The sequence below is a fragment of the Pongo abelii genome, chromosome 8, assembly GCF_028885655.2.
Source record: "Pongo abelii isolate AG06213 chromosome 8, NHGRI_mPonAbe1-v2.0_pri, whole genome shotgun sequence".
NCBI classification, from domain to species: domain Eukaryota; kingdom Metazoa; phylum Chordata; class Mammalia; order Primates; family Hominidae; genus Pongo; species Pongo abelii.
The window spans coordinates 103,579,424-103,604,118 of record NC_071993.2 but is presented as its reverse complement, the minus strand read 5'-3'; the positions used below and the strand labels follow the sequence as shown (position 1 = coordinate 103,604,118).

General features: G+C 45.5%; 1 protein-coding gene across 2 annotated transcripts in view; it reads left to right on the top strand.

Moving 5' to 3' along the window:
* The window catches only part of PIK3AP1 (phosphoinositide-3-kinase adaptor protein 1), a 127,313-nt gene that overhangs the window by 90,411 nt on the left and 12,207 nt on the right, over window positions 1–24,695 (top strand). Inside the window, exons 9-14 of one of the 2 annotated variants that reach the window (XM_024254222.3) lie at window positions 1,499–1,594; window positions 3,079–3,276; window positions 6,450–6,515; window positions 9,424–9,629; window positions 13,297–13,369; window positions 20,104–20,259. In XM_024254222.3, coding sequence (XP_024109990.1) covers window positions 1,499–1,594; window positions 3,079–3,276; window positions 6,450–6,515; window positions 9,424–9,629; window positions 13,297–13,369; window positions 20,104–20,259 — 795 coding nt within the window. Of the gene's footprint in view, window positions 1–1,498; window positions 1,595–3,078; window positions 3,277–6,449; window positions 6,516–9,423; window positions 9,630–13,296; window positions 13,370–15,078; window positions 16,672–20,103; window positions 20,260–24,695 lie in introns of those variants that run through there. The other variant, XM_054522713.2, reaches the window with a different exon arrangement.

Below are 24,695 nucleotides of genomic sequence, written 5' to 3'. Positions count from 1 at the left end.
CTTCTCAGTTCCCAGAAAACCACTGATATTAATTTCTTATATCTCCTTCCAGGGTTTCTTCTCTTTTCTTTTTTTCTTTCTTCTTCTTCTTTTTTTTTTTTTTTTTTTGTTGTTGTTGTTGTTGTTATTGAGACAGGGTCTTGCTCTATCGCCCAGGCTGGAGTGCAGTGGCATGATCATAGTTCATTGCCGCCTTGACCTCCTTGGCCCAAGCAATCCTCCCAGTTCTGCATCCCAAGTGGGTGGGACCATAGGCAGATGCCACTATACCTTGCTAATTTTTTCTCTTTTTTTTTTTTTGTAGAGATGGGGTCTCACTGTGTTGCGTAGGCTGGACTCGAACTCCTAGGTTCAAGTGATCCTTCTGCCTTGGCCTCCCAAAGTGTTGGGATTAAAGGTGTGAGCCACCATGCCTGGCCCAGAGTTTCTTTTTTACGTATATAAGCAAATACGAAAATAGAATCTAATTTTGCCCCCTTTGGGTAGCATATTAATTATCTAAAATATTGTATTTTTTGAAGATTCTGAATCTTCAGATTCATCAGAATCTTCAAGAATATGTATTTCCTTTCTATTCCTTTTTTATGTCAGATTTTTTTTTAAATTAAATAATATGGTTCCAGTTATAGTCCTCTATTAACCCCCTCCGGAATCCAGTTATCCTCTCTCCCTCTCCATAGGTAAACCACTTCCAGAAATTCATTATTTATCATTCCCAACATATTTATGTGTTTACTGCATATTTATGAATTCATAAACAATTTGTACTATATTTTTGTAGGCCTTAGAACCTTATATAAACAATATCATACCATAATACCTGTCTGTAACTTTTTCACTCAACATTATGTTTTTGAAAAGTAACTATGTTGATAGAAATAGCTTCAGTACATTCTTTTTAATTGTTACATAATGTTCCATTGTTTGAATAGATCACAATTTGTAAACCAGGCATGGTGGTACATGTCTGTAATCCTAGCTACTTGGGAGGCTGAGGTGGGAGGATGGCTTGAGGCCAGGAGTTCGAGGCTGCAGTGTGCTGTAGTTGTGCCTGTGAATAGCCACTGCTCTCCAGCCTGGGACCTTGCCATATATATATATATATATATATATATATATATATATATATATACATATATATATATAGATGTATATATAAAACACAATGTATTCCTGCTTCCATTTTTTTCTGTAATAAACAATGCGATGATGTAGTATGTCATAATTGAACCCATTCTTTCAAATGCAAATAAGCATATCTTTACCCTTTGAGACCTGTGGTGCAAGGAGGAGCCTGAGGGTTGGGCACGTTGCTCTCTTTTATGCCCCACACTTACTGGGTGTCCTTCTTGAGTAGGTGGATGGATGGAGGGATGGATAGATTGATGAATGCTTGAATCTCTTAAGAGAGTTGCCAAACCTCATAGTTCCATCTGTAAAAATCTCCTTGCCTGTGGAGGAGAACAATAGATAACTCTTAGTCTCCTTTTCCTTCTAGATGTTGAAATGCTTCAGGCCAGTACATCTAACCCAATCCCTGGAGATGGTTTCTCTCAGGCCACTAAGGACTCTATGATCCGCAAGTTTTTAGAAGGTAAGTCATAGCCATGAGCAGGGAAGCCAAAAGAGCGAAAGAGAAACAAATGCAAGACATTGTCTGGTTCTCTATGAGGGTTGCTCCCCTCAAGGAATGGGCTGCTGCATACATGGCATGTGATGTGAATAAAGGCACTCTGCCTTCCCCGACCCCTCTACCCTGAGCTCCCCCATCAGCCCTTTAGAGGTGTGCCAGGAGTTCCAACCAGTGAAGCCACTTGTTTGGGTAAACAAGTTGCCTCTAGTAAGACCTTTTTTAAAATGCATGTGTTGTTTTTATTTGACCAAAATTTATTGAGTCCTTACTATGTGCAAATCACTGTTCTGGATGTTGGGGCTAGAGATACAAAGGAAAATAAGATATGGTCAATGCCCTCAGGAGACTTTACTTGCTGGTGAAGGAGGTGAATATAAACAAAGATACTAAGTTGAGGCTGTGTTGTATAGTGATTAGGAAAATGAACTCTGATCTATTCTCAATTTTCCCATCCAGTTAGCTGGAAAACCTTAGGCAAGTTACTCAAGTCCTCTGGGACTCAGTTTCCTCCATTGTAAAATGAGATAAATGTTGTGATAATTAAATGAGTTATTATGCATTAGGTCTCAGAGCACCACCATGCACATAACAAGCAGTTAATGAAGATTTATTGTTGTTGTTATTATTATTGAAGGTTTCAAAGGTGGAGGATGTTAAATTGCGTGGGTAATTCTTCAACCCTGTCCAATCATTTACAATGTATGGTGCGGTCTGTTGATCAAGTAGATATAGAAAGCAGAGTGCTAAGAGGATGGGACTCAGAAGGGGACAAAAGTCGTTTTCACAGTGAAGAGGAAGGAAAAAACTCTAAAACAGTGGTAGACAAACCACAGCCTGGCCATCTGCCTGTCTTGTAAATAAAGTTTTATTGGAACACAACACGACCATTTATTTAGTATTATATATGGCTGCTTTCATGTCACAAGAGCAGTTGAGTACCTGCAACAGACTTTATGGCCTGGAAAACTTGAAATATTTACTATTTGGATCTTTAAAAAAATGTGTGCTGACCCCAACTCTAGAACGAAAAGTTTTCCTGAGAGGAGAGTCTTGGGCAGTCTGTTTCAAGCCCTAGATAAGAAGTACCACTTTTATTGGACAGTTGGCAGTGAACGCCCCACCTTTCTTAACTAGGGCTTTGACAGTCCTACCTAGGACTTTCCTTAGTTCTAATGGGATGAATAACTGAATCCCAGCAGTAAAACAGAGATGATAAAGCCTTGTGCTCATGTCCTTTCGCTGCATCGCTGGGTGTTAATGGAGGTGACATGAGTGTTTTCTCAGTTGCTTTGTGTGGTGTTCTGAGCAGACGATACAGGAAGTGATATTGGGGAAAGTCCTTTGCTAGGGGGCAGCACTGAGGAAAGAAGTCACTCTGCTTTATGACTGGTGATCACCCAGTTTGTTTGGCCACTGCTTTCAGTCACCTTTCTCTGCGTTTCTAGGCAACAGCATGGGAATGACCAATCTGGAGAGAGATCAGAGCCATCTTGGTCAGGAAGAAGACGTTTATCACACGGTGGATGATGATGAGGCCTTTTCTGTGGACCTGGCCAGCAGGCCCCCTGTCCCAGTGCCCAGACCAGAGACCACTGCTCCTGGTGCTCACCAGCTGCCTGACAACGAACCATACATTTTTAAAGGCAAGTGTGGCAGGGAATGATGTCCAGTTGGGTCTTTGGAGCTTCTCAACAGGGATTTCCTGGATGACCTGGCTTTTTGAACCATTGCTCAGAGACTATCCCCTTCTAAATGGTTTTCAACCAGCCCTACGAGACAGGGTCATATCTTGGGACAGATTCTGGAGCTAGAATAGGAGTAATGACCAGAGTCAGTGCTGGCCTTCCTGGAAGTATTTACGCACAGTTGCAAAGGCAGGTAAACAAGAACCCTAATACATTTTTATCTCCTGAAACCCTTCTTGATATTATTATGAAATTTGAATTGCTAACATTTATTGAAATCTATCAAGAATGCTCTATCTGGAACACACCATTTAATCTTTACAATAACCTATTAGGTAAGGACCATTATTATCTCATTTTACAGATAAGGAAATAGAGGTTTTACAGAGGTCGCTCAACCATTGCATAGCAAAGCCAAAATTGGAACTCAGGGAGTCTGATTTCACAGCCCTGGCTTTTAGCCACTATGCTAGGCTGTCCATCTACCCATGTTATTAAAAATTAAGGTTTTGACTTCTTCTTAATCATCCCTGGGACATTAGTTAGATACTGATAGCATTGTTAGTTTCACTGTTTTTTGGACTTGGTTGCAATAATATGGTTACAAGTACTATAAGAGTATTAGAAATAGGAGGAGGGGTGGCTCATGCCTGTAATCCCAGCACTTTGGGAGGCTGAGGCAGGCAGACTTCTTGATCCCAGGAGTTTGAGACTGGCCTGAGCAGCATGGCAAAACTCCATCTCTACAAAAAATACAAAAAATTATCCAGGTGTGGTGGCATGCACTGAGTCCCAGCTACTCAGGAGGCTGAGGTGGAAGGATTGCTTGAGCCTGGGAGGTGTAGGTTACAGTGAGCCGAGACTGAGCCACTGCACTCCAGCCTGGGTGACAGAGCAAGATCCTGTCTGAAAAAGAAAAAATAAAAATTTCCAGATCTGTGCTCCTGAACTATATTCTATTTTTCAATGGTATCATCATGTTGTTGGAGGTGTGGCAAAAGGGAATTATAAACTAGGGAAGGTAGCATTCACCCAGAGCCCTAGGTAGTTGGGTTGGGGTTGCCAGATAAAATACAGGATGCCCAGTTGACTTTGAATTTCAAATAAATGGCAAATGAGTTTTTAGTGTATGTCCCAAATAGTAGACACATTTTTGTTTTGCGAAATCCAGCAACCCTGAACTGGGTAGGAATACAGTTGTGAGATATTATGTACTGCCAGGTGCTGTCAGTGCTTGTGGCCTGCAGTCTCCTTGGGTATTATCTCCTTGGCATGAGCAGCAGACACTGTTGGTTTCTTGCCCATGTCCCTCTAGCCCTTTGCATTTCTGTGCTCATTGGCTGGACCCTACCTGTCAGCACCTGTGTCTTTCAGCCTGAGGGCTTCCTCTGGCACCTGGCACCTTCTCTGCCCTCTTATAGGACAGGTTGAAAGCACTGGGGAATTAACACACGGAGTTGCTGCCCTCAACCAGTGCCTGACAGGAGGTATGGATGAGTGCCGCAGCTTACTTGCCCCCCTCCGGTGGGAGAATTCTTAGTTGCTCATTCTACCTTGCGTTCTAGTCATTCCTAGGTTGCCCACAGTGTAACTTGCTTGATAGCCAACCATTCATTGCACCATCCACTTCCCCGTCTCACCTCCATCACCTCTCAAATAGACAACTTGCACCTGAATCCTTGTCTTGGGTTCTGCTTCTGAGGGAACTCAATCTAAGAAGCATGCAAATATATGCTGGTAATTCCTAAATAGCAGAGGGAGTAGGGAACAGTATTGATGGCATGGCTCATTGTAGGGAGATGTTTGGACAGGGGCACAGGTGATTCCTCAAGAGCCCTGATGGACTTGCTAGGAAACTGTGGAGAAGCAAAGGAAAGGAGAGAGGCAGGAGATGACAAAAGGGGCAATGGCTTGGAGGCCAGAACACCTGGGTTCATCTCTCAGCTCTTGCATTTTCCAGCTGTTCAGCATAGGATATTGGGTAAGTCATTTCACCTTTCTTTTTTTTTTGACACAGGGTCTTGCTGTGTTGCCCAGGCTGGTCTTGAACTCCTGTGCTCAAGCAATCCTCCTGCCTCGGCCTCCCAAAATGCTGGGATTATGGGCATGAGCCACAATGTCTGGGCCATTTCACCCTTTTTAGCTTTAGTTTCCTCATCTATAAAATGGGTATTGTAATAGTAAACGTATAGATTAATACATGTCCTAATAATACATACTAATACTCTGCTATAGCCTTATTGCAAAGGTCAGATGAAATAATACAGAAGGAAGTACTTTATAAACTGTAAGGCATTGTAGAGCCATCCCTTGGGTTAACTAGCATGCCAAGGTATTGCTGACTATTGGCAACAGTCTCAAAGTTTAGATATGAATAATGATAATAAAAGCTAACACTGAGTGTTTACATGGGCCAGGCACTGTTCTAAGCACTTTCCATGTATTAACTCATTTAATCTTCATCACAATCCAGTGAAAGAACTATTATCATCCTCATTCCACAGATAAGACATAGGGACAGGAAGAAGTCAAGCCACTTGTCCAAGATCATATGGTTCACAAGCCACAGAGCTAGTATTTGGATTCAGACAGCCTCTTTCAGAGCCCAGGGAGCCATAATCACCATGTCATCTTACCACATTTCTCATGTGCCAGTTTTCTCTCCTAACCTTCATGAATCTGTCCCTCATAAGTGACTTCATCTTAATCTCTTTGGAGCTGTGCACACATTTTACTATTCTACTGCTTAGAGTTCTGTCTTATGGCACTAGCTGGCATTTTAAATGGTACTTCCTTTTATTCTCTAATTTTAAGGCTCACATTTTCCGTGGCTAGCTTCAGGTGCTCAGGGGTCCAGGCACATGTGCTTGTTCCCATTACCGTTTTCTGCAATGAGCTTGTAAATGCTGATCATGTCCTCTGGCTAGCTTTGTTTTTCTAGTTTGAGATTGTGTCTGTTTAGTCTGCCATTACTTGACAATTCCTAGTCCTTCTCATTAATTGCCTCTTTCTACAATTTTGATTTACAGAACCACATACAGTGGTCCTAGGTATGGATTCATTATTATTATTATTATTTTGTACTGGATTTTGATAATTTTTCGGTAATCAGAATATTCTTTATCTCATAGTTTTTGCAGAAAAAAGTCAAGAGCGGCCTGGGAATTTCTACGTTTCCTCAGAGAGCATCAGGAAAGGTAAGCCACGTGTTATATGAACTGAACTTTTGTGTGGTTGAAGTGTTCATAGGTCAGTGATTTCCAAGTGTAACAATAGCTCCTTGACATTGAAAAATAGAGGGATCTAGGCCAGGCATCATGGTTCACGCCTGTAGTCCCAGCACTTTGGGAGGCTGAGGGGGGTGAATCACTCGAGGCCAGGAGTTTGAGACCAACCTGGGCAACATAGTGAGACCCTGTCTCTAAAATTAAATAAATTAATTAATTAGATAAAAATTAAATAAATTATTTAATTAATTAGAGAGATCCAAGGATACTTTAGCGTGGCACTGTCTGAGAGCCTTGTACTGATGGTAAAGGGGGAGGGAAAGAGATCAGGGTCCCCTACGATGCTGTACAAATTGGTCATACAAAGGACCTTAATTAGTGGAAAGGGTACATAAAGCACATAAAAGTACAATCTAAAAATGGAGGTTGATGCCAACAGGATGAAAGTAGGCGGCCCAGCACTCAGTCTTTACCTAATGATACAGCCTTTCTGGGCTATTTACTTACTTTATCTATACTAGCTAAACTATACTTTGATTCAACTTTTATTTAAAAGGTATTTTGCTTGCCATTGGGGAACAACTTGGAAGTCTTATTTTTCTAAACAGTTTTAAAGGAAGTTTGAGGAGCTAAGTGCTCTTTTTTTCTTGATTAATTTCCTTGTGCTAAACAGAAACACTCAGTATTATCCCATTGAGGATTCTTTTGAAAAGTAGCCATGACACCATCTAAACATTTGAAGGCATCCCCCAAGGGTTCTGGTAGTGGGAAACTGGAACTGGTTGGCTTGTGCGTTTTGTTTTTTCCTCCACCATGTCTCCCAACACCATTAAAGAGAGCCTTGACAAGGGCAGACCTGGGAGAAGGATGTGTGGGTGTGTGTGGACAGATAAGTGAATGGTTGGGTAGAATGATAGATAAATGTCTTTGAGGCTAAGTATTCACCGGTTGAAGCCATTTCTCTTTTTTCTTCATGTTATGTCCCTGAGTCACAATGCCCAAATGGAGTCCTGCTGGAGAAATTTACATTCAAGTAGCGTTATATGAATTGAGTGAAACGTCAAGTTGCCTCAGTGGCCCCATGGTCGCTGCGAGTAGCTCATTCCCCACAGAACTGAAGTCACAGCCTGTAGAGAGATGAGGGTTGGCTTCATATTTCTCCAGAAGCTCCAAAGCAGAGAACTGTGAATTTGTAATGTGGAAGAGAGGTTGGCACAGGAACAACCCAAGGGTAGCCAGCTGGAAGCCAACACCTACTTTATACCTGATGCTATTGGGCCTGTGTCAGGATTGCACTGATGTTCCAGTCTCCTGGGGCATTTCATGCCTATGGGTCCACAATCACTGTGCCCCATGCTGCTTAGAGACAGTGAGGGATGACAGTGGGGCTAAGAGAAGCATCCTGGCTAAACTCTTCCAGTATATTCTCTTCTGGGTATGGATTTAAGTCTAAAGCAGTGGTTCTCAATTGGAAGTGATTTTGTACCCCCTCCCTAAAGAACATTTGGCAATATAAGGGAAATTTTTGGTTGTCACAACTAAAGAAGGGGGTGCTGCTAGCATTTAATGAGTAGAAGCCAGGGATGCTGCTGAACATCCTGCAATACACAGGACACACCCACACAGTAAGGAATTACCTGGCCCAAAATGTCAATAGTGCCAAGGTTGAGAAATGCTTGTCTAAAGGCGTCTCAATAATTAAGGCTTGGCTGCTTCTTCAAGAAAACACCAAATGGTGGATGATGCTGATGCAGTGGGAGGGCCTGGGGGTCCTGGAATGGCAGGCTGCGATGGCCTCCCTGGAGGCTTTGGCAGTGACATTCAGGCCAAGGTTGTGGCTGTGGCTGGGGCCAAGGCTCTGGAGCTCATGGAGGTAAGGCTGAGAACAAGCAGTCAACACCTATCACTAAGTTAGACCACCTGGCCAAAGACATGAAGATCAAGTCCTGGGAGAGCTGTCTTCTCTCTGCTCATCAAAGTGTCTGAGATCATTGACCTTTTCCTGGGGTCATCTCTCAAGAATGGGGTTCTGAAGATTATGTTGGCACAGAAGTTGACCCATGCTGGCCATTTCACCAGGTTCAAGGTGTTTGTTGCCTTTGAGGACTACAATGGCCATGTTGTCTGGGTATTAAGCACTCCAAGGGGGTAGCCACTGCCATCCAAGGGGCCATCATCCCAGCCAAGCTCTCCATTGGACCCGCACAGAGAGGCTACAGGGGGAAGAAGATCAGCAAGCCCCACACCAGCCTTTGCAATGTGACAGGCCACTGGCTCTGGGCTGGTGTGCCTCATCCCTGCCCCCAGAGGCACTAGCATCATCTTGGCCTCTGTGCCCAAGAAGCTGCTGCTGATGGCTGCTACACCTTGGCCAGGGACTGCACTGCTACCCTGGGCCACCTTTGATGCCATCTCTAAGACTGACAGCAACTTGATCCCTGACCTCTGGAAAGAGACTGTATTCACCAAGTTTCCCTACCAGGAATTCACTGACCATCTCTCAAGACCCACACCAGAGTCTCTAAGCAGAAGACTCAGGTTCCAGCTGTGGCTACAACATAGGGTTTTCATACCAGAAAAATGAAATGAATGAAGCCTGTTAAAAATAATAATAATAATTAAGACTTGGGAGAGTCAGCAGATTTCACACCTCCCTTAAATATTGCAGCCTTGTCTACTTTAGTGTGATAGGCCTTGGAATTATTAGCTGCATTCTTCTCCCCCGATTTTATGTTGTATCTCCCCCTTCTTGGCCACATGTAATTGTTCTTTTGAGAAGAGTCCTCTTGAGCCTGTGACCAGCCTCATTAACCCTACAATTCTGGTGAGCGGTCCCCACTGGGGGAGGTGTCAAGCTGAGTTTTGCCATCCTTTCCAGGGCCGCCCGTCAGACCATGGAGGGACAGGCCCCAGTCGAGTATATATGACCCTTTTGCGGGGATGAAAACGCCAGGCCAGCGGCAGCTTATCACCCTCCAGGAGCAGGTGAAGCTGGGCATTGTCAATGTGGATGAGGCTGTGCTCCACTTCAAAGAGTGGCAGCTCAACCAGAAGAAACGATCGGAGTCCTTTCGTTTCCAGCAGGTAACTAGCTTCGTATGGAATTTGTTTCATGTCTATTTCCCCACTTGACAGTAGCGGAGGGCTGGGCCATGGCTGTCTTGTGTATTGCTGTACCTGGACACCTGTGGCTGTGCCTGCGAACGTTTGAGTTTCACTGTGAACCAGCGAGTGTGTATGAGTGTCACCTCAGTCTGTAACCACATGGCTCCCTGGCTGAGAGCTGGGTAGCTTTTCCAGGTGCCATGAGGCTTGAGATCAGGAACAAAGACTCAACTACAAACACTAACTCTGCTGCTGTGTCTCTCTGCATTTGGCTCCCTGCTTCTGCTTTCCAGCTTTTTTCTTTTCAGAATCTCTCTCTCTATTCCTACTGCCAAATACCCTCATAACTATCACACTTTAGCACTCAAAGAGAACTTGGAAAACTCCCAAGAGATATGATTAAATGAACAAAACAAGTTGCAGATACAAAACCACCCAAATTAAAACAACTCAGACACGTCCACACACAAACTCTGTATTTCTATGGATGTGTATATAAATGCAAGGACAAAGATCTGGAAACGGCCACCTCAGGCCCATTCCAGGGGCCACCTCTTGGGAGAAGACTGGGATTGGAGGACTGGGGTGTCAGAGGAGACTCTTGCTCTACCTGTATAGTTTGAAGCTTTTATGAGAATATATAACTCCATACCTGTATCATAAGTGTACATGATGTATAATTAAAAACAAAACAAGAACTCAAACTCAACCTTAGGAGGCTCATTCTTAGTCCACTAATGCCTTTGTATTAAAAAGGAGGAAATGGGGCTCAGGAGGTTAAGGGACACGTTCAAGGCATCTTCCCTAGTGAGGGGCCGAGTCAGGACTGGAACTATTGCTTTCTCTTTCCACCTCCCCAGGCTGCTTCCTTCAAAGTACTAGCCAGGCCCGACCCTGCTTGCTCTCAGAGATCAGATGGGATTGGGCGCGTTCAGGGTGGTATGGCTATAGACCCTGGTGGTGTGTATTCTAATCTCTGTTCTTACGCTATCTGACATACCAGCTATCGAGGCGGGAGTAAGCAGCACCCCTCCAGGGCTGAGATAGGAGCCTGTCTTCTGGGACAGGATTAGTGGTGAAGAGTGGGGAAGTGTGTCATCAGGCAGCATTTGTTGACCTGTGACAGTGCTATGTTAGGCATCGTGCTCAGCGTTAAATAGACCTGATCTCTTTCACTCCTCATACACGCATAAGAAATAAGTATTATTCCTCCTGTTCTACAGAAAACTGAGGCTCAGAGAGGCGAAGAGGCAGTCAAGGTCCAAACCTCCCCTTTCTCACCCCAGAGCCTGTGCTCCCTTCACTATACCTTCGCCTTTTTAGTGCTCCTTAAGACAGGGGCACCTGCTCTGCCAGCTGCCTCCCTCCCTTTTGGGGCCTGAAGGGTGGGAGGGCACTCTGGAGAGCTGAATGCAGGAATCATGGGTGCTTTTCAGTCAGGAGCCCCCAGCAGGCTGCAGTCCTGCTGGGAAAAGGCTGGCCCTGGCTAAACAATGTTTTTTTGCTCCTTGCCAAGTTGTGCAACCACGTGGTACAGTTAAGAACAGCCAGGGCTCTGGAGCTGGCAGCCTGAATTTACATCTTTATTCTGCTATTTGTGGCTGGATGACCTTGACCTTGCTGTGCCTCATGTGAAAGGGGAGGACTAGGTGATATAAGCCACTGTAAGCAGCATGACTGGTATGTAGTAAATACATAATAAATGTTAGCTGTCTTTCTTTCTTTTTCTTTTTTTTTTTTTTTACATTTTCTTGTAGTGTAAGGTAATTGCTAATATAAGGTATAATCTGTAAGCAATTAATACAAATATAAATAGGTATAAGCCACCACTAACTCAGTCTGCTGGAAAGCTTCTCAGCTAAAGTAGTTTGAGGATAAGGTTAAGGGAAATGAGAAGGGGTGGACAGGGCAGGTTTCTAGTGGGAACATAATTTACGTGCCTTATCATTACCATCATCCTGTATGTACCAGTCCATTGTTGCAGAAAGGTAAATCCTTTCCAAGTATGGTTTTTTTGTTATTGTTGTTGTTGTTATACTTTAAGTTCTAGGGTACATATGCACAACGTGCAGGTTTTTTACAGAGGTATACATGTGCCATGTCTTTCTGTGTTTCTATCTAAGAGACCTCTTCCCTTCCCATGAGCTGGCCCAGAACTCTTGGGCATAGCAGACAACGGGTTTATATTCAATACGGCAGAATCCCAGCTCATGGGGGTTCACATTGTTTGGTTCCCTGAGAGCCTCCGGGCACTTCCTGAGCATCTCCCCTCCAGGGGCTGGTGGTGTGGAGACGTTCCTGGGTGGAGGCCTCATCTTCCTTTTCCTCTGCCTCTCTGTCCACTCCTCTGTCTCCTTCATGTCACTCTCTCACAAGTGGACATTGAAGCTTTCCTTCAGCTCCTTCTCTATGAAGTCTGTGTCTCCAGTTCCATGTTTCCAGCCACCAGTTGGCTTTGTCCCTCTGAGGTGCCCCAGGCTCACAGCATGTGAGCTGTGTGTGTGTCTAACAACAAACCATCCCTCAAGGCCGCTTTCCTTTCCCAGCAGCCTCTCTGTGCTCATCACATTGTCTTCTGGAGAGGGAGATCAGACCTCAGAGTCTCTTTGGCCTTCTCCCGTGCTTCCACACAGTCAGTCAGCGGTGTGTCCTGCTTGGTCCTGCTCTGCGGCATTTGTCCTCTTGCATCTGCTCCTGTCTCTCCATTCCCCCAGCCACATCCCCAGGTCAGCTTCTGTTGCCTGCATCTGGCATACTCCATAGTCTCCAGGAAGGTCTGCTGGCCTCTGTTCCTTCTTCTCTAGTTCACTAGAACCTTAAAGCCATGACAAGCTCACAATGTTCAGTATTTCCCTGCTGCCTCCTGGACACAGCTCAGTCTCTTCAGCCTGCAGCTGCAGACCAACCCCCCTTTCCAGTTTGGCCTCCTGCGACTCCCCGACATGAACCGTCTGCTCCAGCCAGATTGTCGGGACATTTTACCTAGAATGCTCAGGCACTTAACTTCGGTGTTATTGTTAATTGACTAAAATAGCAACAATCTTGACCCTTACATGTCTATTCAACATTTATTGAATGACTACAATGGACCAGATGGCAGGATTATGGAAAGGTACAAGACGTGGTCTCTTGACCTTGAAGAGCTCACAGTATCTCAAAGAGGCAAGGCACAAGAGTGTGCACACATGATGGAGCAGCATAGCCGAAGTGCTGGATGGTTGGCATATCTGGGGAGGCTTCAGGGAGAAAGTGGGCCTTGATCCAGACTCATGGAGAGGAACCAACATCCCTGAAGGTCAGGGGAGTGATGTGAGAACACAGTCTCAGAGACAGGAATACCTGTGGAGTATTTGTGAGCTGGGCTAAGAGGCATACATGAGAGGGGCCATATAGAACAGAGCTGGGAACCAGAGGGCAGGAAAGACACTTTCTTGTGGAAGAGATGTCTTCTCTTCAGGCACAGATTCTGTGAGTATTTGGATTTCTCTAGGGGCTGACTGTGAATGCGCTGAGCCTCATTTGCATGTTGTAAATGTGACTGCAATGTGATACACCCTGCAAACAGCCTACAATCTGAAAGAAACGCTCATGTCCAGAGGGTATCATCCTGTTGTACACTTAAAAAATAAACCAAATTTTTTTCCAGGAAAATCTTAAACGGCTAAGAGACAGCATCACCCGAAGACAGAGAGAGAAGCAAAAATCAGGAAAGCAGACAGGTATGTGGCTTCCTAGGGTGCTGCATTGTGTGGGACATTGCTGTCATCTGTTGTCCTTGACTCTCCTTTTGGCTGTGGCCTGAGTGGGCAGACCACTTGCCCAGCACTCGTCACACTGTTTACAGATCTGGGTCCCCCACTAGACTGTAAAGGCCTTTTGGACAATGGTTATATCTTATTTATTCTGTAAACAATCTGGTACCTGGTACATAAGACATGCCCAGAAGTGAATAAGTGGATTCAACTCTGCATCCTTCCACCTTTTCACTCAAATAGGATGGTGATACTTCCTCTGCAGACACCTGACTCTCCCCTTGGCAATTAGGAGGGCGTATGTTTTTTAAGCAGAGAAAGGAGAAAATCCCATTTACCCAGTGTATTTCTGATTCTGGTGAGCAATGGCGTCATCTGCATCCACACCATATAGTGCTTCAGAAGCCCATGCCCCAGGTGTAGCAGGGCTTCCATGGTGCAATAGCAGGGCCACAAATTCCAGTGGTACACACTATGGACTGGGCCCCCGCTCCCCTTAAGCCTACCCCTGTGCCAGCCATGTGGCATCACCACCCTTGAGCAAGAAGTTGGCGTTTGCCCCCAGTGCATCTTCCCACAGAGAGCCTCTGGCATAGTGGGCCTCTGTGATTAACCGAGGCCAGCCTTATAGCAAGAGGAGCATGCAGGAGAAGGCTTTCAGAGGCACTCAGATCTTGAATGGAGCCCTATTACATGAAGAACCAAGTTAAAATCTAGCCCTGTTTGTGCACAGCTTCCACAGTCTCTCTCCAGCTGCCATCAGCTGCCTGACCTCCCATGAACCTAGATGGGCTGGTAACACCCTGGTCTCCAAAGGGGACATTCTCTCCTGCCATGGGCCCCTTGCTCATGCCATGCCTCTTCCTTCTCACCTTTATGAAAACTACTGGGCTGCAAGACCCAGCCCTGGCAGCCCCTTCTCAGTAACACCTTCCTGGACCACTCTAGGCCATGGTATTCCTTCCTCATTCAAGCATATGTGGGACCTCCCACCCATTCCATTCATCTGGCACTTCTCTTTTTCTGTCTCTGGTTGCTATCACCTCATTCCTTCATCCAAGCCATCAGCAGTCCACAGATGTTCTGCCTCCAAAGCACATCCTAAATCTGGTCATTTCTAACCATCTCCTATGGCACTGCTGCAGCCAAGCCACATCATCTCTTGCCTAGACTAAGGGAGAAGCCACTCAGTCATCTCCCCATGTTCACTCTTGCCCCTCTATAGTTAACCCATTGTAGCCAATGATGTTTAGAAAATTTAAAAATCAGATAATGCCATGCCCTTGATCAAAGCCTTCCAGGGGCTCCTGTCCCGCTCAGGGTAAAATCACACATTCCTGCTCACAGCCTACAAGGCCCTATGTGATCTGACCCCTGAGCTCATCCTCCATTCTCCCCCAAACCCTGTGCTGCAGTCCCTGGACTCCTATTTATCGCTCTAACAAGCCAAGAGCATTTCTCCCTCAGGGCCTGTGCACTTGCCATTCCCCTGCCCTTCCCCACATCTTCACCTTCAGGCTCTTTTCATCCTTCGGAGTTCAGTGTAGCATCTCCTCATCAGAGGCCTTCTCTGCCATTCTCCCCAGAGTAGCCCTCTGTGACTCACTTTCTGTTCCCTGGCGTTCTCTCTTTTTACATATCACAGACTGGAATCATCTTTTGTTTCTGTTCTCAAGGTTATGGTCCAACACCCCATCTGCCTTCCACTAGAAGCTCCACATGGACAAAAACTGGTCTGCTGTGTGCTCCGTGGAGTCCCCAGTGTGCAGAACAGTACAGTGATGGAGTTCTAGAAGGCTGTGTTGGAATGGTCGGTTTCAGGAAACTGTTTGGTGATACCACTCATTCATTCCACACTTAACAAGCACCAGGCACCCTGCCAAATACAGAGACCTATGACACACTAGCTTCACCATCTGGTAGCTAATGAGTCAGTTATCTTTGTATTCACACAGGTCTGGCTTTCCCTACTAGGGTCTGTTCCACCATGCCTAACACAGTGTTTTGAAGATAGAACTAACCTAGTGAATGTTAATGATTTTGGCAGAAGAGGGGTTAAGAGGTTTTAACCATCGCAGAAGGTCAGAGAGGTCATCCTATGTCTTCTGCTTGGGTGTCTGGATTTTAAATTTATGCTGCCAGTACCTGAGTTCACACTTGTCTGTCCTCCTGGTTGAGAGGGAGAGAAAGGAGAGAAGGCAGAAAAGCTGTTTCGAGATCTGCACAGACATCCTAGGGTCAGATAATAGGGGTCTCAGTGATAAAAGAGCTGAGATGCTTTTTAAAACTAGAGTCCATGAGCCCAAAGATAGAAGTCTTGATGGAATGAGACATTTCAGGTTTTTAAATACAGACAGCATCAAGAAACCTGTGATTTGGCGGTACACCCAGTGTTTGAAGGCCCAGGAGACCTAGTGTTGGAGTCACATGTGCTCAGCCATCCGGGCTCAAGACCTGAGCCTTCTGGGTCTCATCACATCCTGACCACTCATCTGGGCTCCACCTGGTGCCACTGGAGGTGCTGAAGCAGGACAGACGCACATGCAGAGGAGTAGAGTGGTACAGGGATGGACTCTGGGGCCAGCGAGGTTGGGGTCAAATTCCTGCTCACTGCTCACCCCTCACTAGCTGGGAGCTGTGGGCGAGATATGTCACCTCCCTGAGCCTCAGTCCTCCTTTGCAAAATGGTAAAAGTGAAAGTGCCCACCCCATTAGGGAGCATTCAATGAGTTAGGGTATAACCAGTGCCTAGCGCAGTGCCTGGCACATGGGAGTTACTCCTCAAAGTGTCCACACTCATGATTACACAGAGGCCCACACACCGGCTGAGGTCCTCTCAGGCAGGGCCATCCAGAATGAATCACAAGTTCTGAAACATTATGCAAGGTTCACCCAAGGCTGTTCAGGCTCTGAACAAGTGATTTATACCCACCAGTAGCTATAGTCTAAATTAGAATGGTCAATGTCTACATTTTTCCAAAAGAGCATGTCTTAGTTTGCTCATCTCCAGCCCCCATCCCCCACTCTCCAAGAAGCAGACCCTCTGACAAGGATATTTTGGGGAGACGGGTGTTAAGTATTTGTACTTCTTATATCAGGGGCTTTAATCAATGTCACAACTATTGAGAGATTAAACTGTATATAATTTGATACCAAACAAGAATGACCGGGGACGGCAAGCAATCTATATGGGAGAATGTTCTGCCTGTCAGCCCCAAGGGCCTCCTTGTTTGTGGTGCTTATTGTAATAAAATATACATAACATAAAATTTACCATTTGAACCATTTTTAAGTGCATAATTCAGGCTGGGTGCAGTGGCTCACACCTGTAATCCCGGCACTTTGGGAGGCCGAAGTGGGAGGATCACTTGAGGCCAGGAGTTCAAGAGCAGCCTGGCCAACATGGCAAAACCTTGTCTCTACCAAAAATACAAAAATTAGCTGGGTGTGGTGGCAAGTGCCTCTAGTCCCAGCTACTCAGGAGGCTGAGGCAGGAGAATCGCTTGAACCCGGGAGGCGGAGATTGCAGTGAGCCAAGATCGCACCACTGCACTCCAGCCTGGGTGACAGCGCGAGACTCTGTCTCAAAAAAAAAAAAAAAAAAAAAAAAATATATATATATATACACACGCACACAATTCAGTGGCATAAAGTACATTCACAGTGTTGTGCCAGCATTACCACTTGCATTTCTAGAACTTTTCTCCCCTGATAAGGATTTGAGAGCAAATAGCTGGTGTGGGAGGTGATCCCAGGGAAAGTGGTAGGGGATGGAGAAGTGAGACAGGGAGGAGTCAGTGGAGAACACCCACCTGAGCAACGAGACAGCTGGGACATTTATACACCAGCCCCCATCAGCCGTTGGTGGAGGCCTGCTTGGGGAGGGGCACTCATCATTCTGCTACGAGAAACAGCCTCAGGCAATTAGAAGTTGGACCCTGTACTGCATGCTGAGGTTGAAGGGCAGCATTTGCCAAAGAGAAGGCATCATTTATGGTTGAGTAAATATGACATATTATTGACACACGATAACATTATAGGAAAATTAGGGTTGATGAATAATGTTTGTGCTTAAAGGATCTTTTCTAAGAATGTAACCCATTCTAAACACAATGACTGACTATTCATTTGAGAACTTCGTTTGCCTTAGGGAAAAAATAGTAATCTTTAATTTGGGTTAGAATGCCAAAGAGAATTAAAAATTAAGACTGTTCTTAATAACTTGCCCATTTTTCTCCAACCCCAGGGATTTGTTTGCTCTTACTGGGCTGGTACAGAGCATTGATGGCGTAGGAAATTAGAGAAGGGCTGGTGAGAGCCATGGCCTCACAGAGAGGATAATCAATATTTGTGTTCTAGGTGTGTCCTGTGGAGCAGGACGTAGAGGAGCTAACCGGGTCCCAGGAAACTTGGGTTCTGATTCCTGCTTTGTCACTGAATCACTTTATGATCCAATTCCTTTAACCACTCTGTGCCTCAGTTTCCTCACTGGGTGCTATAACCTGACTTATCTACTTAATGGAGAAGTCATGAAGTTTAAAGGAGATATAATAATGCATATAAATGCACTTTGGGAAAGCACTATGCAATATAATCATGATAACTATTCCTAGCATTGTACCTTTATTCAAAGAATATCAGGATTTTATAAACATTCGGACTGGTTCTACCTGATTTTTTGAACTTTTGACTCCCTGTTTTTTCCTGTGTATTTTACTTTCCTTCTTTATAGAACTAGTTGAGGTTAAAAAATTGCCTCCTTGAAGTTAATTAAGCAGACCAGAATCTCCCTTTTAAAAAAGTGATTTTTGGCTGGGTGCAGTGGCTCATGCCTAATCCCAGCACTTTGGGAGGCTGAGGTGGGTGGATCATGAGGTCAAAAGATTGAGACTATCCTGGCCAACATGGTGAAACCCTGTCTCTACTAAAAATGCAAAAATGAACTGGACGTGGTGGCGCGTGCCTGTAGTCCCAGCTACTCGGGAGGCTGAGGCAGGAGAATCACTTGAACCCAGGAGGCAGAGGTTGAAGTGAGCCAAGACGGCGCCACTGCACTCCAGCCTGGCGACAGAGCGAGATTCCGTCTCAAACAAACAATGATTTTTAAAAATCTAAGTCAGAGCAGGAAGAAAAAAAAAAGACTGACACTCATTTGGTCTCTAAGATACTGTGGGTGCCACCCATGTGAGAGTGCCCCTGGCTATCTTTTGTCCAAGTAACTCCAAGCTGGGGTGGGTGCTTCCACGGCATGGTTGTAGCCAAGAGAGCCCCAGCATGTGAAAAAGACCTGGATTACACAAAACCCTAGGAAGCTGGTTGGACACTTGGACCATACACTACACCTGGAGCCGGAGTCTCCAGATGAGGAAGGCTCGTGCCTATGCAAGCCAACAATCCACTCTGATCATTCTCTGTGCAGAATGTTCTGGGGGACTTGGTGTGCCCTGTCCTCTCACTGCTCCTTCATCCTGTTCCAGTTTATCCATTCACCCCGCCAGATTTCTGGCTTTGGTAGGTGGAGCCACCTCTGCCCCGGACTCTCTGAACTTCCTGCCACGCCTGTCCCCTAGAAGGGTAGGGGTGGAGGAGGAAGTGGTACCAGAAGATAAAAGCACACATCCCCAAAGCTAACACCTCTTCTACCCAAGTTTGTACAGCCACCGCTGTATAAACCCTGCCCCTGGGCTTGAGAAGGTCCTAGGCAGCCGGGGGAGTCTTGAGGCAGGAGCACATCTTGCCTTCAGGAGGAAGTTGGTGCTGCTGCCCCCAGACTTTTTTTCTACCCATCAGAGTTGCTGTTTTCTGCTCCTAGAACCCAGCATTGGAAATGTAGGGAGGAACAGAGACAACCTCTGGGCAGGGCTAAGCCAGCAAGAAGGTCCGGTCAGTGCTTTGCTCGACAAAGGCATCAGCTCTCTTTACCCCATGGGCCTTGCAAGTCACAAAATCTGTCATAGGCCTGAAGGACCTCCTTTCATTAGCTTTCTGGGTCATTACTGTGCGTGTGGGCCACCCAGCCCACACCCACCCACCCACCCACCATACATTCTTTATGCAGAGAGCAAGAGGCTGTATAAGCAGTGGTTAAGAGCCTGGACTCAGGAGCCTGGGTTCAAATCCCAGCTCTGCCACTTACCAGCTGTTTGACAGGACATACTACGTCACTTCTCTGTACCTTAGTTTCTGCTGGCATTGATGATAATAATATTTATTTCTTGGGTGTTGTGGGGGTTAAATGAATGAAAAATACCATAGCTCTCAGAACTCTGCTTGGTGCATAGGGCAGCCTGTTATTACAGTCAAGGATGGACATACCCCTCCTCAGATGAGGGGAGTGATTCAGACAGGAGAACTGTCTTGCTGGAGTTCCACAGATGCTAAGTGGCAGGGCTGAGAGCCCAAACCTTTCTCTTATGGTTTGTTCTTTCCGCTCCCTGATGCAGAAGCGCTTCTCTGTCCCTTTCTCACATTATTCTATTCCTCTCTTCAGTCTCTCAGTGACAGCCACACAGAATTCAGTAGTTTCAGTGCTGAAGGGGAGGGGGCCACCAACCCAGGGCCCCTCCCTCTCCCATCGTCTTTTCCCTTCCCCTTCCCTTGCAGGCTCCTGTGAGAGAGGCAGGTGGAGGGAAGCCGCTGAGCAGCTTGGCAGGTGACAGTCTGGTATCTTGACAGCTTATCCCTCTTTCCTCCAATTCCAGACTTGGAGATCACGGTCCCAATTCGGCACTCACAGCACCTGCCTGCAAAAGTGGAGTTTGGAGTCTATGAGAGTGGCCCCAGGAAAAGTGTCATTCCCCCCAGGACGGAGCTGAGACGAGGAGACTGGAAAACAGACAGCACCTCCAGCACAGCAAGTGAGCAGCTGGGGGTGCGGGGGTGGGGTCTTCTCGAGTGGGCTCCAGCTGGCACCCTTGGACCTTAGGAAACATCCTCTTAAGAGCCCAGGAGATCTCCAGTGGGGCTGGTTTGGGTTTGAGAGGTATAAAAGGTGAGGCCGAGTTACTGTTTGACTATGAGGTTTGCTTTGTAACCCATGAAGCCCAGTTACATGATAATTATTACTCTAGCCCTTTTCTAAATATCAAAACCTAATACTAATAGGTAACATTTATTGAGCATTTACTATATTCTAAGCCTCTTTATAGATTATCTAATTTAATTCTCACTGAAGCTCTATGAAATAGGGACTGTCATCTTTGTTTACTGAGGAGGAAGCAAGAGGCTTAGTGCTGTGGCCTAGGTTAAATAGCTAATGTGGAATAGCCGGAATTTGAACTCATTCTGGATACAGAACCAAGGCTCTTAGCCACCATTCTTTGCTGCTTCCTTAACTATGATAAAGCAAAGGAAAGGGCACAGAGTCAGAAATATCAGAAAACAATGGACTCAAGTAAAATAAAAAGAAAGAAGAAAAAAGAAAATAATGAACTCAAATTTGAACATTCCAACTTTACAGGCAGGTTGAGGATCTAATTAGGAAATGCCTTCCTTTTGGCTGGAAAGCTTCAATAGTCGTCTGATTGCACAGACAATACAGCCTGATGCACCATGCAGGAGCTGAGGGCTTTGTTCCCATATCCAGGGCAGTGTTAGCTGACTCCGGACACATTGGCTTCACAAGCCACATAGATTGAGTTTCTCTTCTTTCATATATTTCAGTGCTAACAAAGCAGCTAGGAAAGCAATAAAAGAGCCAGAGAGCAGCTGAATTTCAGGACTCATATCTCCTTAAATGTCGGGCAGAGAACCCCATAATGCATGTTGGAGCAGGAAGGTTATCTAACCCCGGGGTTCTTAATCTTTTCTGCATCACAAAGCCCCTTGAGAATCTGATACATACTTTGGCTGTGTCCCCGAGACACATGCACAGGTGTATGCATGTGTCTGTGTGCACACACACACAATTTTGCCCACCCATGGACTTAGGTCAAGAACCTCTGAGCTAGTTTTCCTTCATCCTTTATAGATGGGGTATTTGTGACCCAGAAAGAGAGAATTTTGCCCAAGGTTACATAGCCAGTGAATGGCAAAGGTGCGAGTAGATCCTAGCTCCTTTCTCTTTCAGGTGAATGTCTCTGCCATTGTTACCTGTCAAAACAGACCCACAGCCTATCACATGACTGCCTGGGAAGTCTAGTCTGGACAGAGGAGAAAACTTCCTTTTACATAATGGGGGTGATCATTTGTATGCAAAGCCCACTGGGGGCAATTTGAGAATTCTTACAAGTTCAGGAATGGGAGAGATGTCCTCAGGGATCACAGGTGGCAGAAGGGGCAAGGGACAGGTGGCTATCTCTGTCTCTCAGACCTGTGGAGGAGGAGAGGAGAAGTGGTAGAACCCTCTCAGGGTGAGAACAGTGCATCCCAGGGTGGGGGAGGAGAGTGACAGCTGGAAATTTAACAAGAGAAATGCACTAATTTCAGGTCCAGAGTAATTGAACAGATTTTGTGTATATGTTTTTTGGGGGATAGCCTGGGGTGAGAAGAAGATGGGAAGAATAAACTGTACTTTTCCCCTTGTGCAGTGGTTTAGTGCCCAGGGTTGGCTGGCTCATCTGGTTAGAAAATATTACTAAATGACAGACCAATGGATTTTACTCTACTTTGTGGCTGTAGTCTGCACCCGGCCCCTGTTATACAGTTTCCGTTATCTCTTGCCATGCAATAAACCATGCATGCCAAAACGTAGTGGCTTAAAACAACCCTTTATTTATGCCTTATCCTACAACTTAAACAGGACTCAGTGGGGACGGTGGTTCATCTTTCCTCTGTGGCATCGGCTGGGGTCACTCATGAGCCAGCATTCAGCAGTAAGCCCTGCTTGGGCTGGAACATCCAAGGAAACCTCCCATCCTCCGGGGCCTCTCTACACGTGGCCTTTAATTCATAGCCTTTTATATGGCAACAAGATCTGGAGAGGGAATAGGCCAAAAGGAAAAGCTCCAGTGTGCTAGTGCCTATCAAGCTTTGGCTTGCATCACACTTGCTAATGCCATATTGGCCAAAGCAGGTCACATGGCTAAGCTAGAGTGCGGCAGGAGCATATAAAGGTGTGGATCCTGGGCAGGGGGTTGACTGGGGGTCACTGGTGGTTAGTCTACCATCTTGAAATGGATAATGGTGTAGATAGCTGCTTCCATTAATCAAATGCTTTCTCTTTGCATGCACTGTGCCAAGCATGTCAGCATATTTTCGGGTTCATTTTATACAACGGTGCTGTGAGTTTCTAGATAAGAAAATGGAGCAGAAAGGGTAGGCGACTTGCCCCAAGTCTCTTGGCAAGCAAGCAGGGGGTCTGGGATTCACATCTATATCTTCCTGTGCTTTCACCTGTGGGGGTGTACTGCCTTCCAAATAGAAATAGTTCCCATGGCAGGGAAGGAGCGTGAGGATGGCCCAGCTTATCCACCAACTGCCCCTTAACCCCCTGAATCACACCCTAAAAAAAGCACTGTTTTTATTATGGTGCAGCTGTCATCTCGGGAACCACAGAAAAACAGTTGCAGGTTAAATCTGGTTATAACTAAAAATTCAAGCGCCAGATATTAGTGTTATGTTTAAGAGAACAAAAATTTCATGACAGAAAGGCTGTTGACCTCCTAGGTTGTCTGGCCCAAGTTTCTTTTTTCTTTCTTTCTTTTTTAAAACAGATGCTAGTTTCAAGTGTAACCAAGTTTCTTAAGAATCATATTATACTTTTATATGGTCATTTTTTTCTCTCACTCATTGATCCACCAAATACTGAGAACAGCTCTGTGTATACTGAGCTAGACTGTATGCTAGAGAACCAAAGATGAAAAAGAACCAGAGCCTGTCTTTAGGAGGCTTGTAACGGAGAAGGGAACATACAAGAGTAGCATGGCGTTAGATGCTTGTCCGATACTTCTCCCCTGACAGTAGAAGCCTACCAAGGGGTGGGTACTGCCCCCCTTCCCCCTGGCAAGTGTGAAGATAATGGGAGTTAGGGCCAGAGTCTCCTAACAACTGTGTAGCCTAGAGGGGATTTGGGCAAGCAAGTCATCAGCCTGGAGAGGGGAGGGCCAGGGCCAAGGTTCAGAGCCAAACACTGGGGTTGAAGATTTAAGAATGCCAGCAGAAGGGACAGTGGGAACTGATGGGTATGAGTTTCCGGAGTCATGGAGCCGGTGCCTGTGGCAGCTTTATGACTTCTTGCTAGTAGATAACCTTCAAAAGGATTATGGCTCATCGTAAGGGAATGTGATGAACAATGAGGAATGGCATGGGGAAGCTTAGCCACAGAGGGATGGGGGCCTGTGGGCCCGAGGGGCTACTTTTAGTTGGGGGAATGTGGGGAGGTTTTGATAGCATTTGTCCTGAGCCTTGGAGACTGAGGAGGTTTTAGACTTATGGACAGGAGTGGGCTGGGAAGAGTAGGGAGAAAAAGACAGCCTGGTCCTTGAACAGTGTTGTGTATGGGTAACGAGTAGAAAGGGACAGGATCACATGTTCCTTTTTGTTTTTGTTTTTGTTTTTGTTTTTTTTTTTGAGACGGAGTCTCGCTCTGTTGCCCAGGCTGAAGTGCAGTGGCATGATCTCGGCTCACTGCAATCTCTGCCTCCCAGGTTCAGGCAGTTCTCTGCCTTAGTCTCCCAAGTAGCTGGAATTACAGGCACCCATGACCACGCCTAGCTAATTTTTGTATTTTTAGTAGATACGGGGTTTCACCATCTTGGCCAGGCTGGTCTTGAACTGCTGACCTCGTGATCCACCCGCCTCAGCCTCCCAAAGTGTAGGGATTACAGGCATGAGCCACCGCATCCTTAATAAACAATTTCTGCATCCCCTGGATTATAGAAACATTTTGATGTATTATTTTATTTAAAAATCTGTCCCCAAAAAAGAATTCAAAATTATAATCTTAACCTGCTCTATTCAAGCTAATATCTAAATTAATTCGGTCAAAGTTGATACCAGAATGCAGTCAAAACTATTTTTTGACTACCTATAAACTTACATGATCAGGAGCTATTTGAAGTGGAAATTCAGCAAACCTAAGATCTTGACTATGTTGTTACTGAGAATATTGGAAAATGAAAGTTAAGATCTCCTAGTTTTTGTTGATTAACTCTTATTTTTTCTTCTTCTCTGCCAGATCACCATGTGCTGGGGCTTATTCTAAAGCTGTGCTGTCCAGTATGGTAGCCATTGGCCACACGCAGTTATTTACATTTTTAAGTTAATTACAACTAAATAAAATGTAAAATTCATTTCCTTGGTTGCACTAGCCATGTTTCCCACTTGCTACCATATTGGGTAACACACAGTAAAA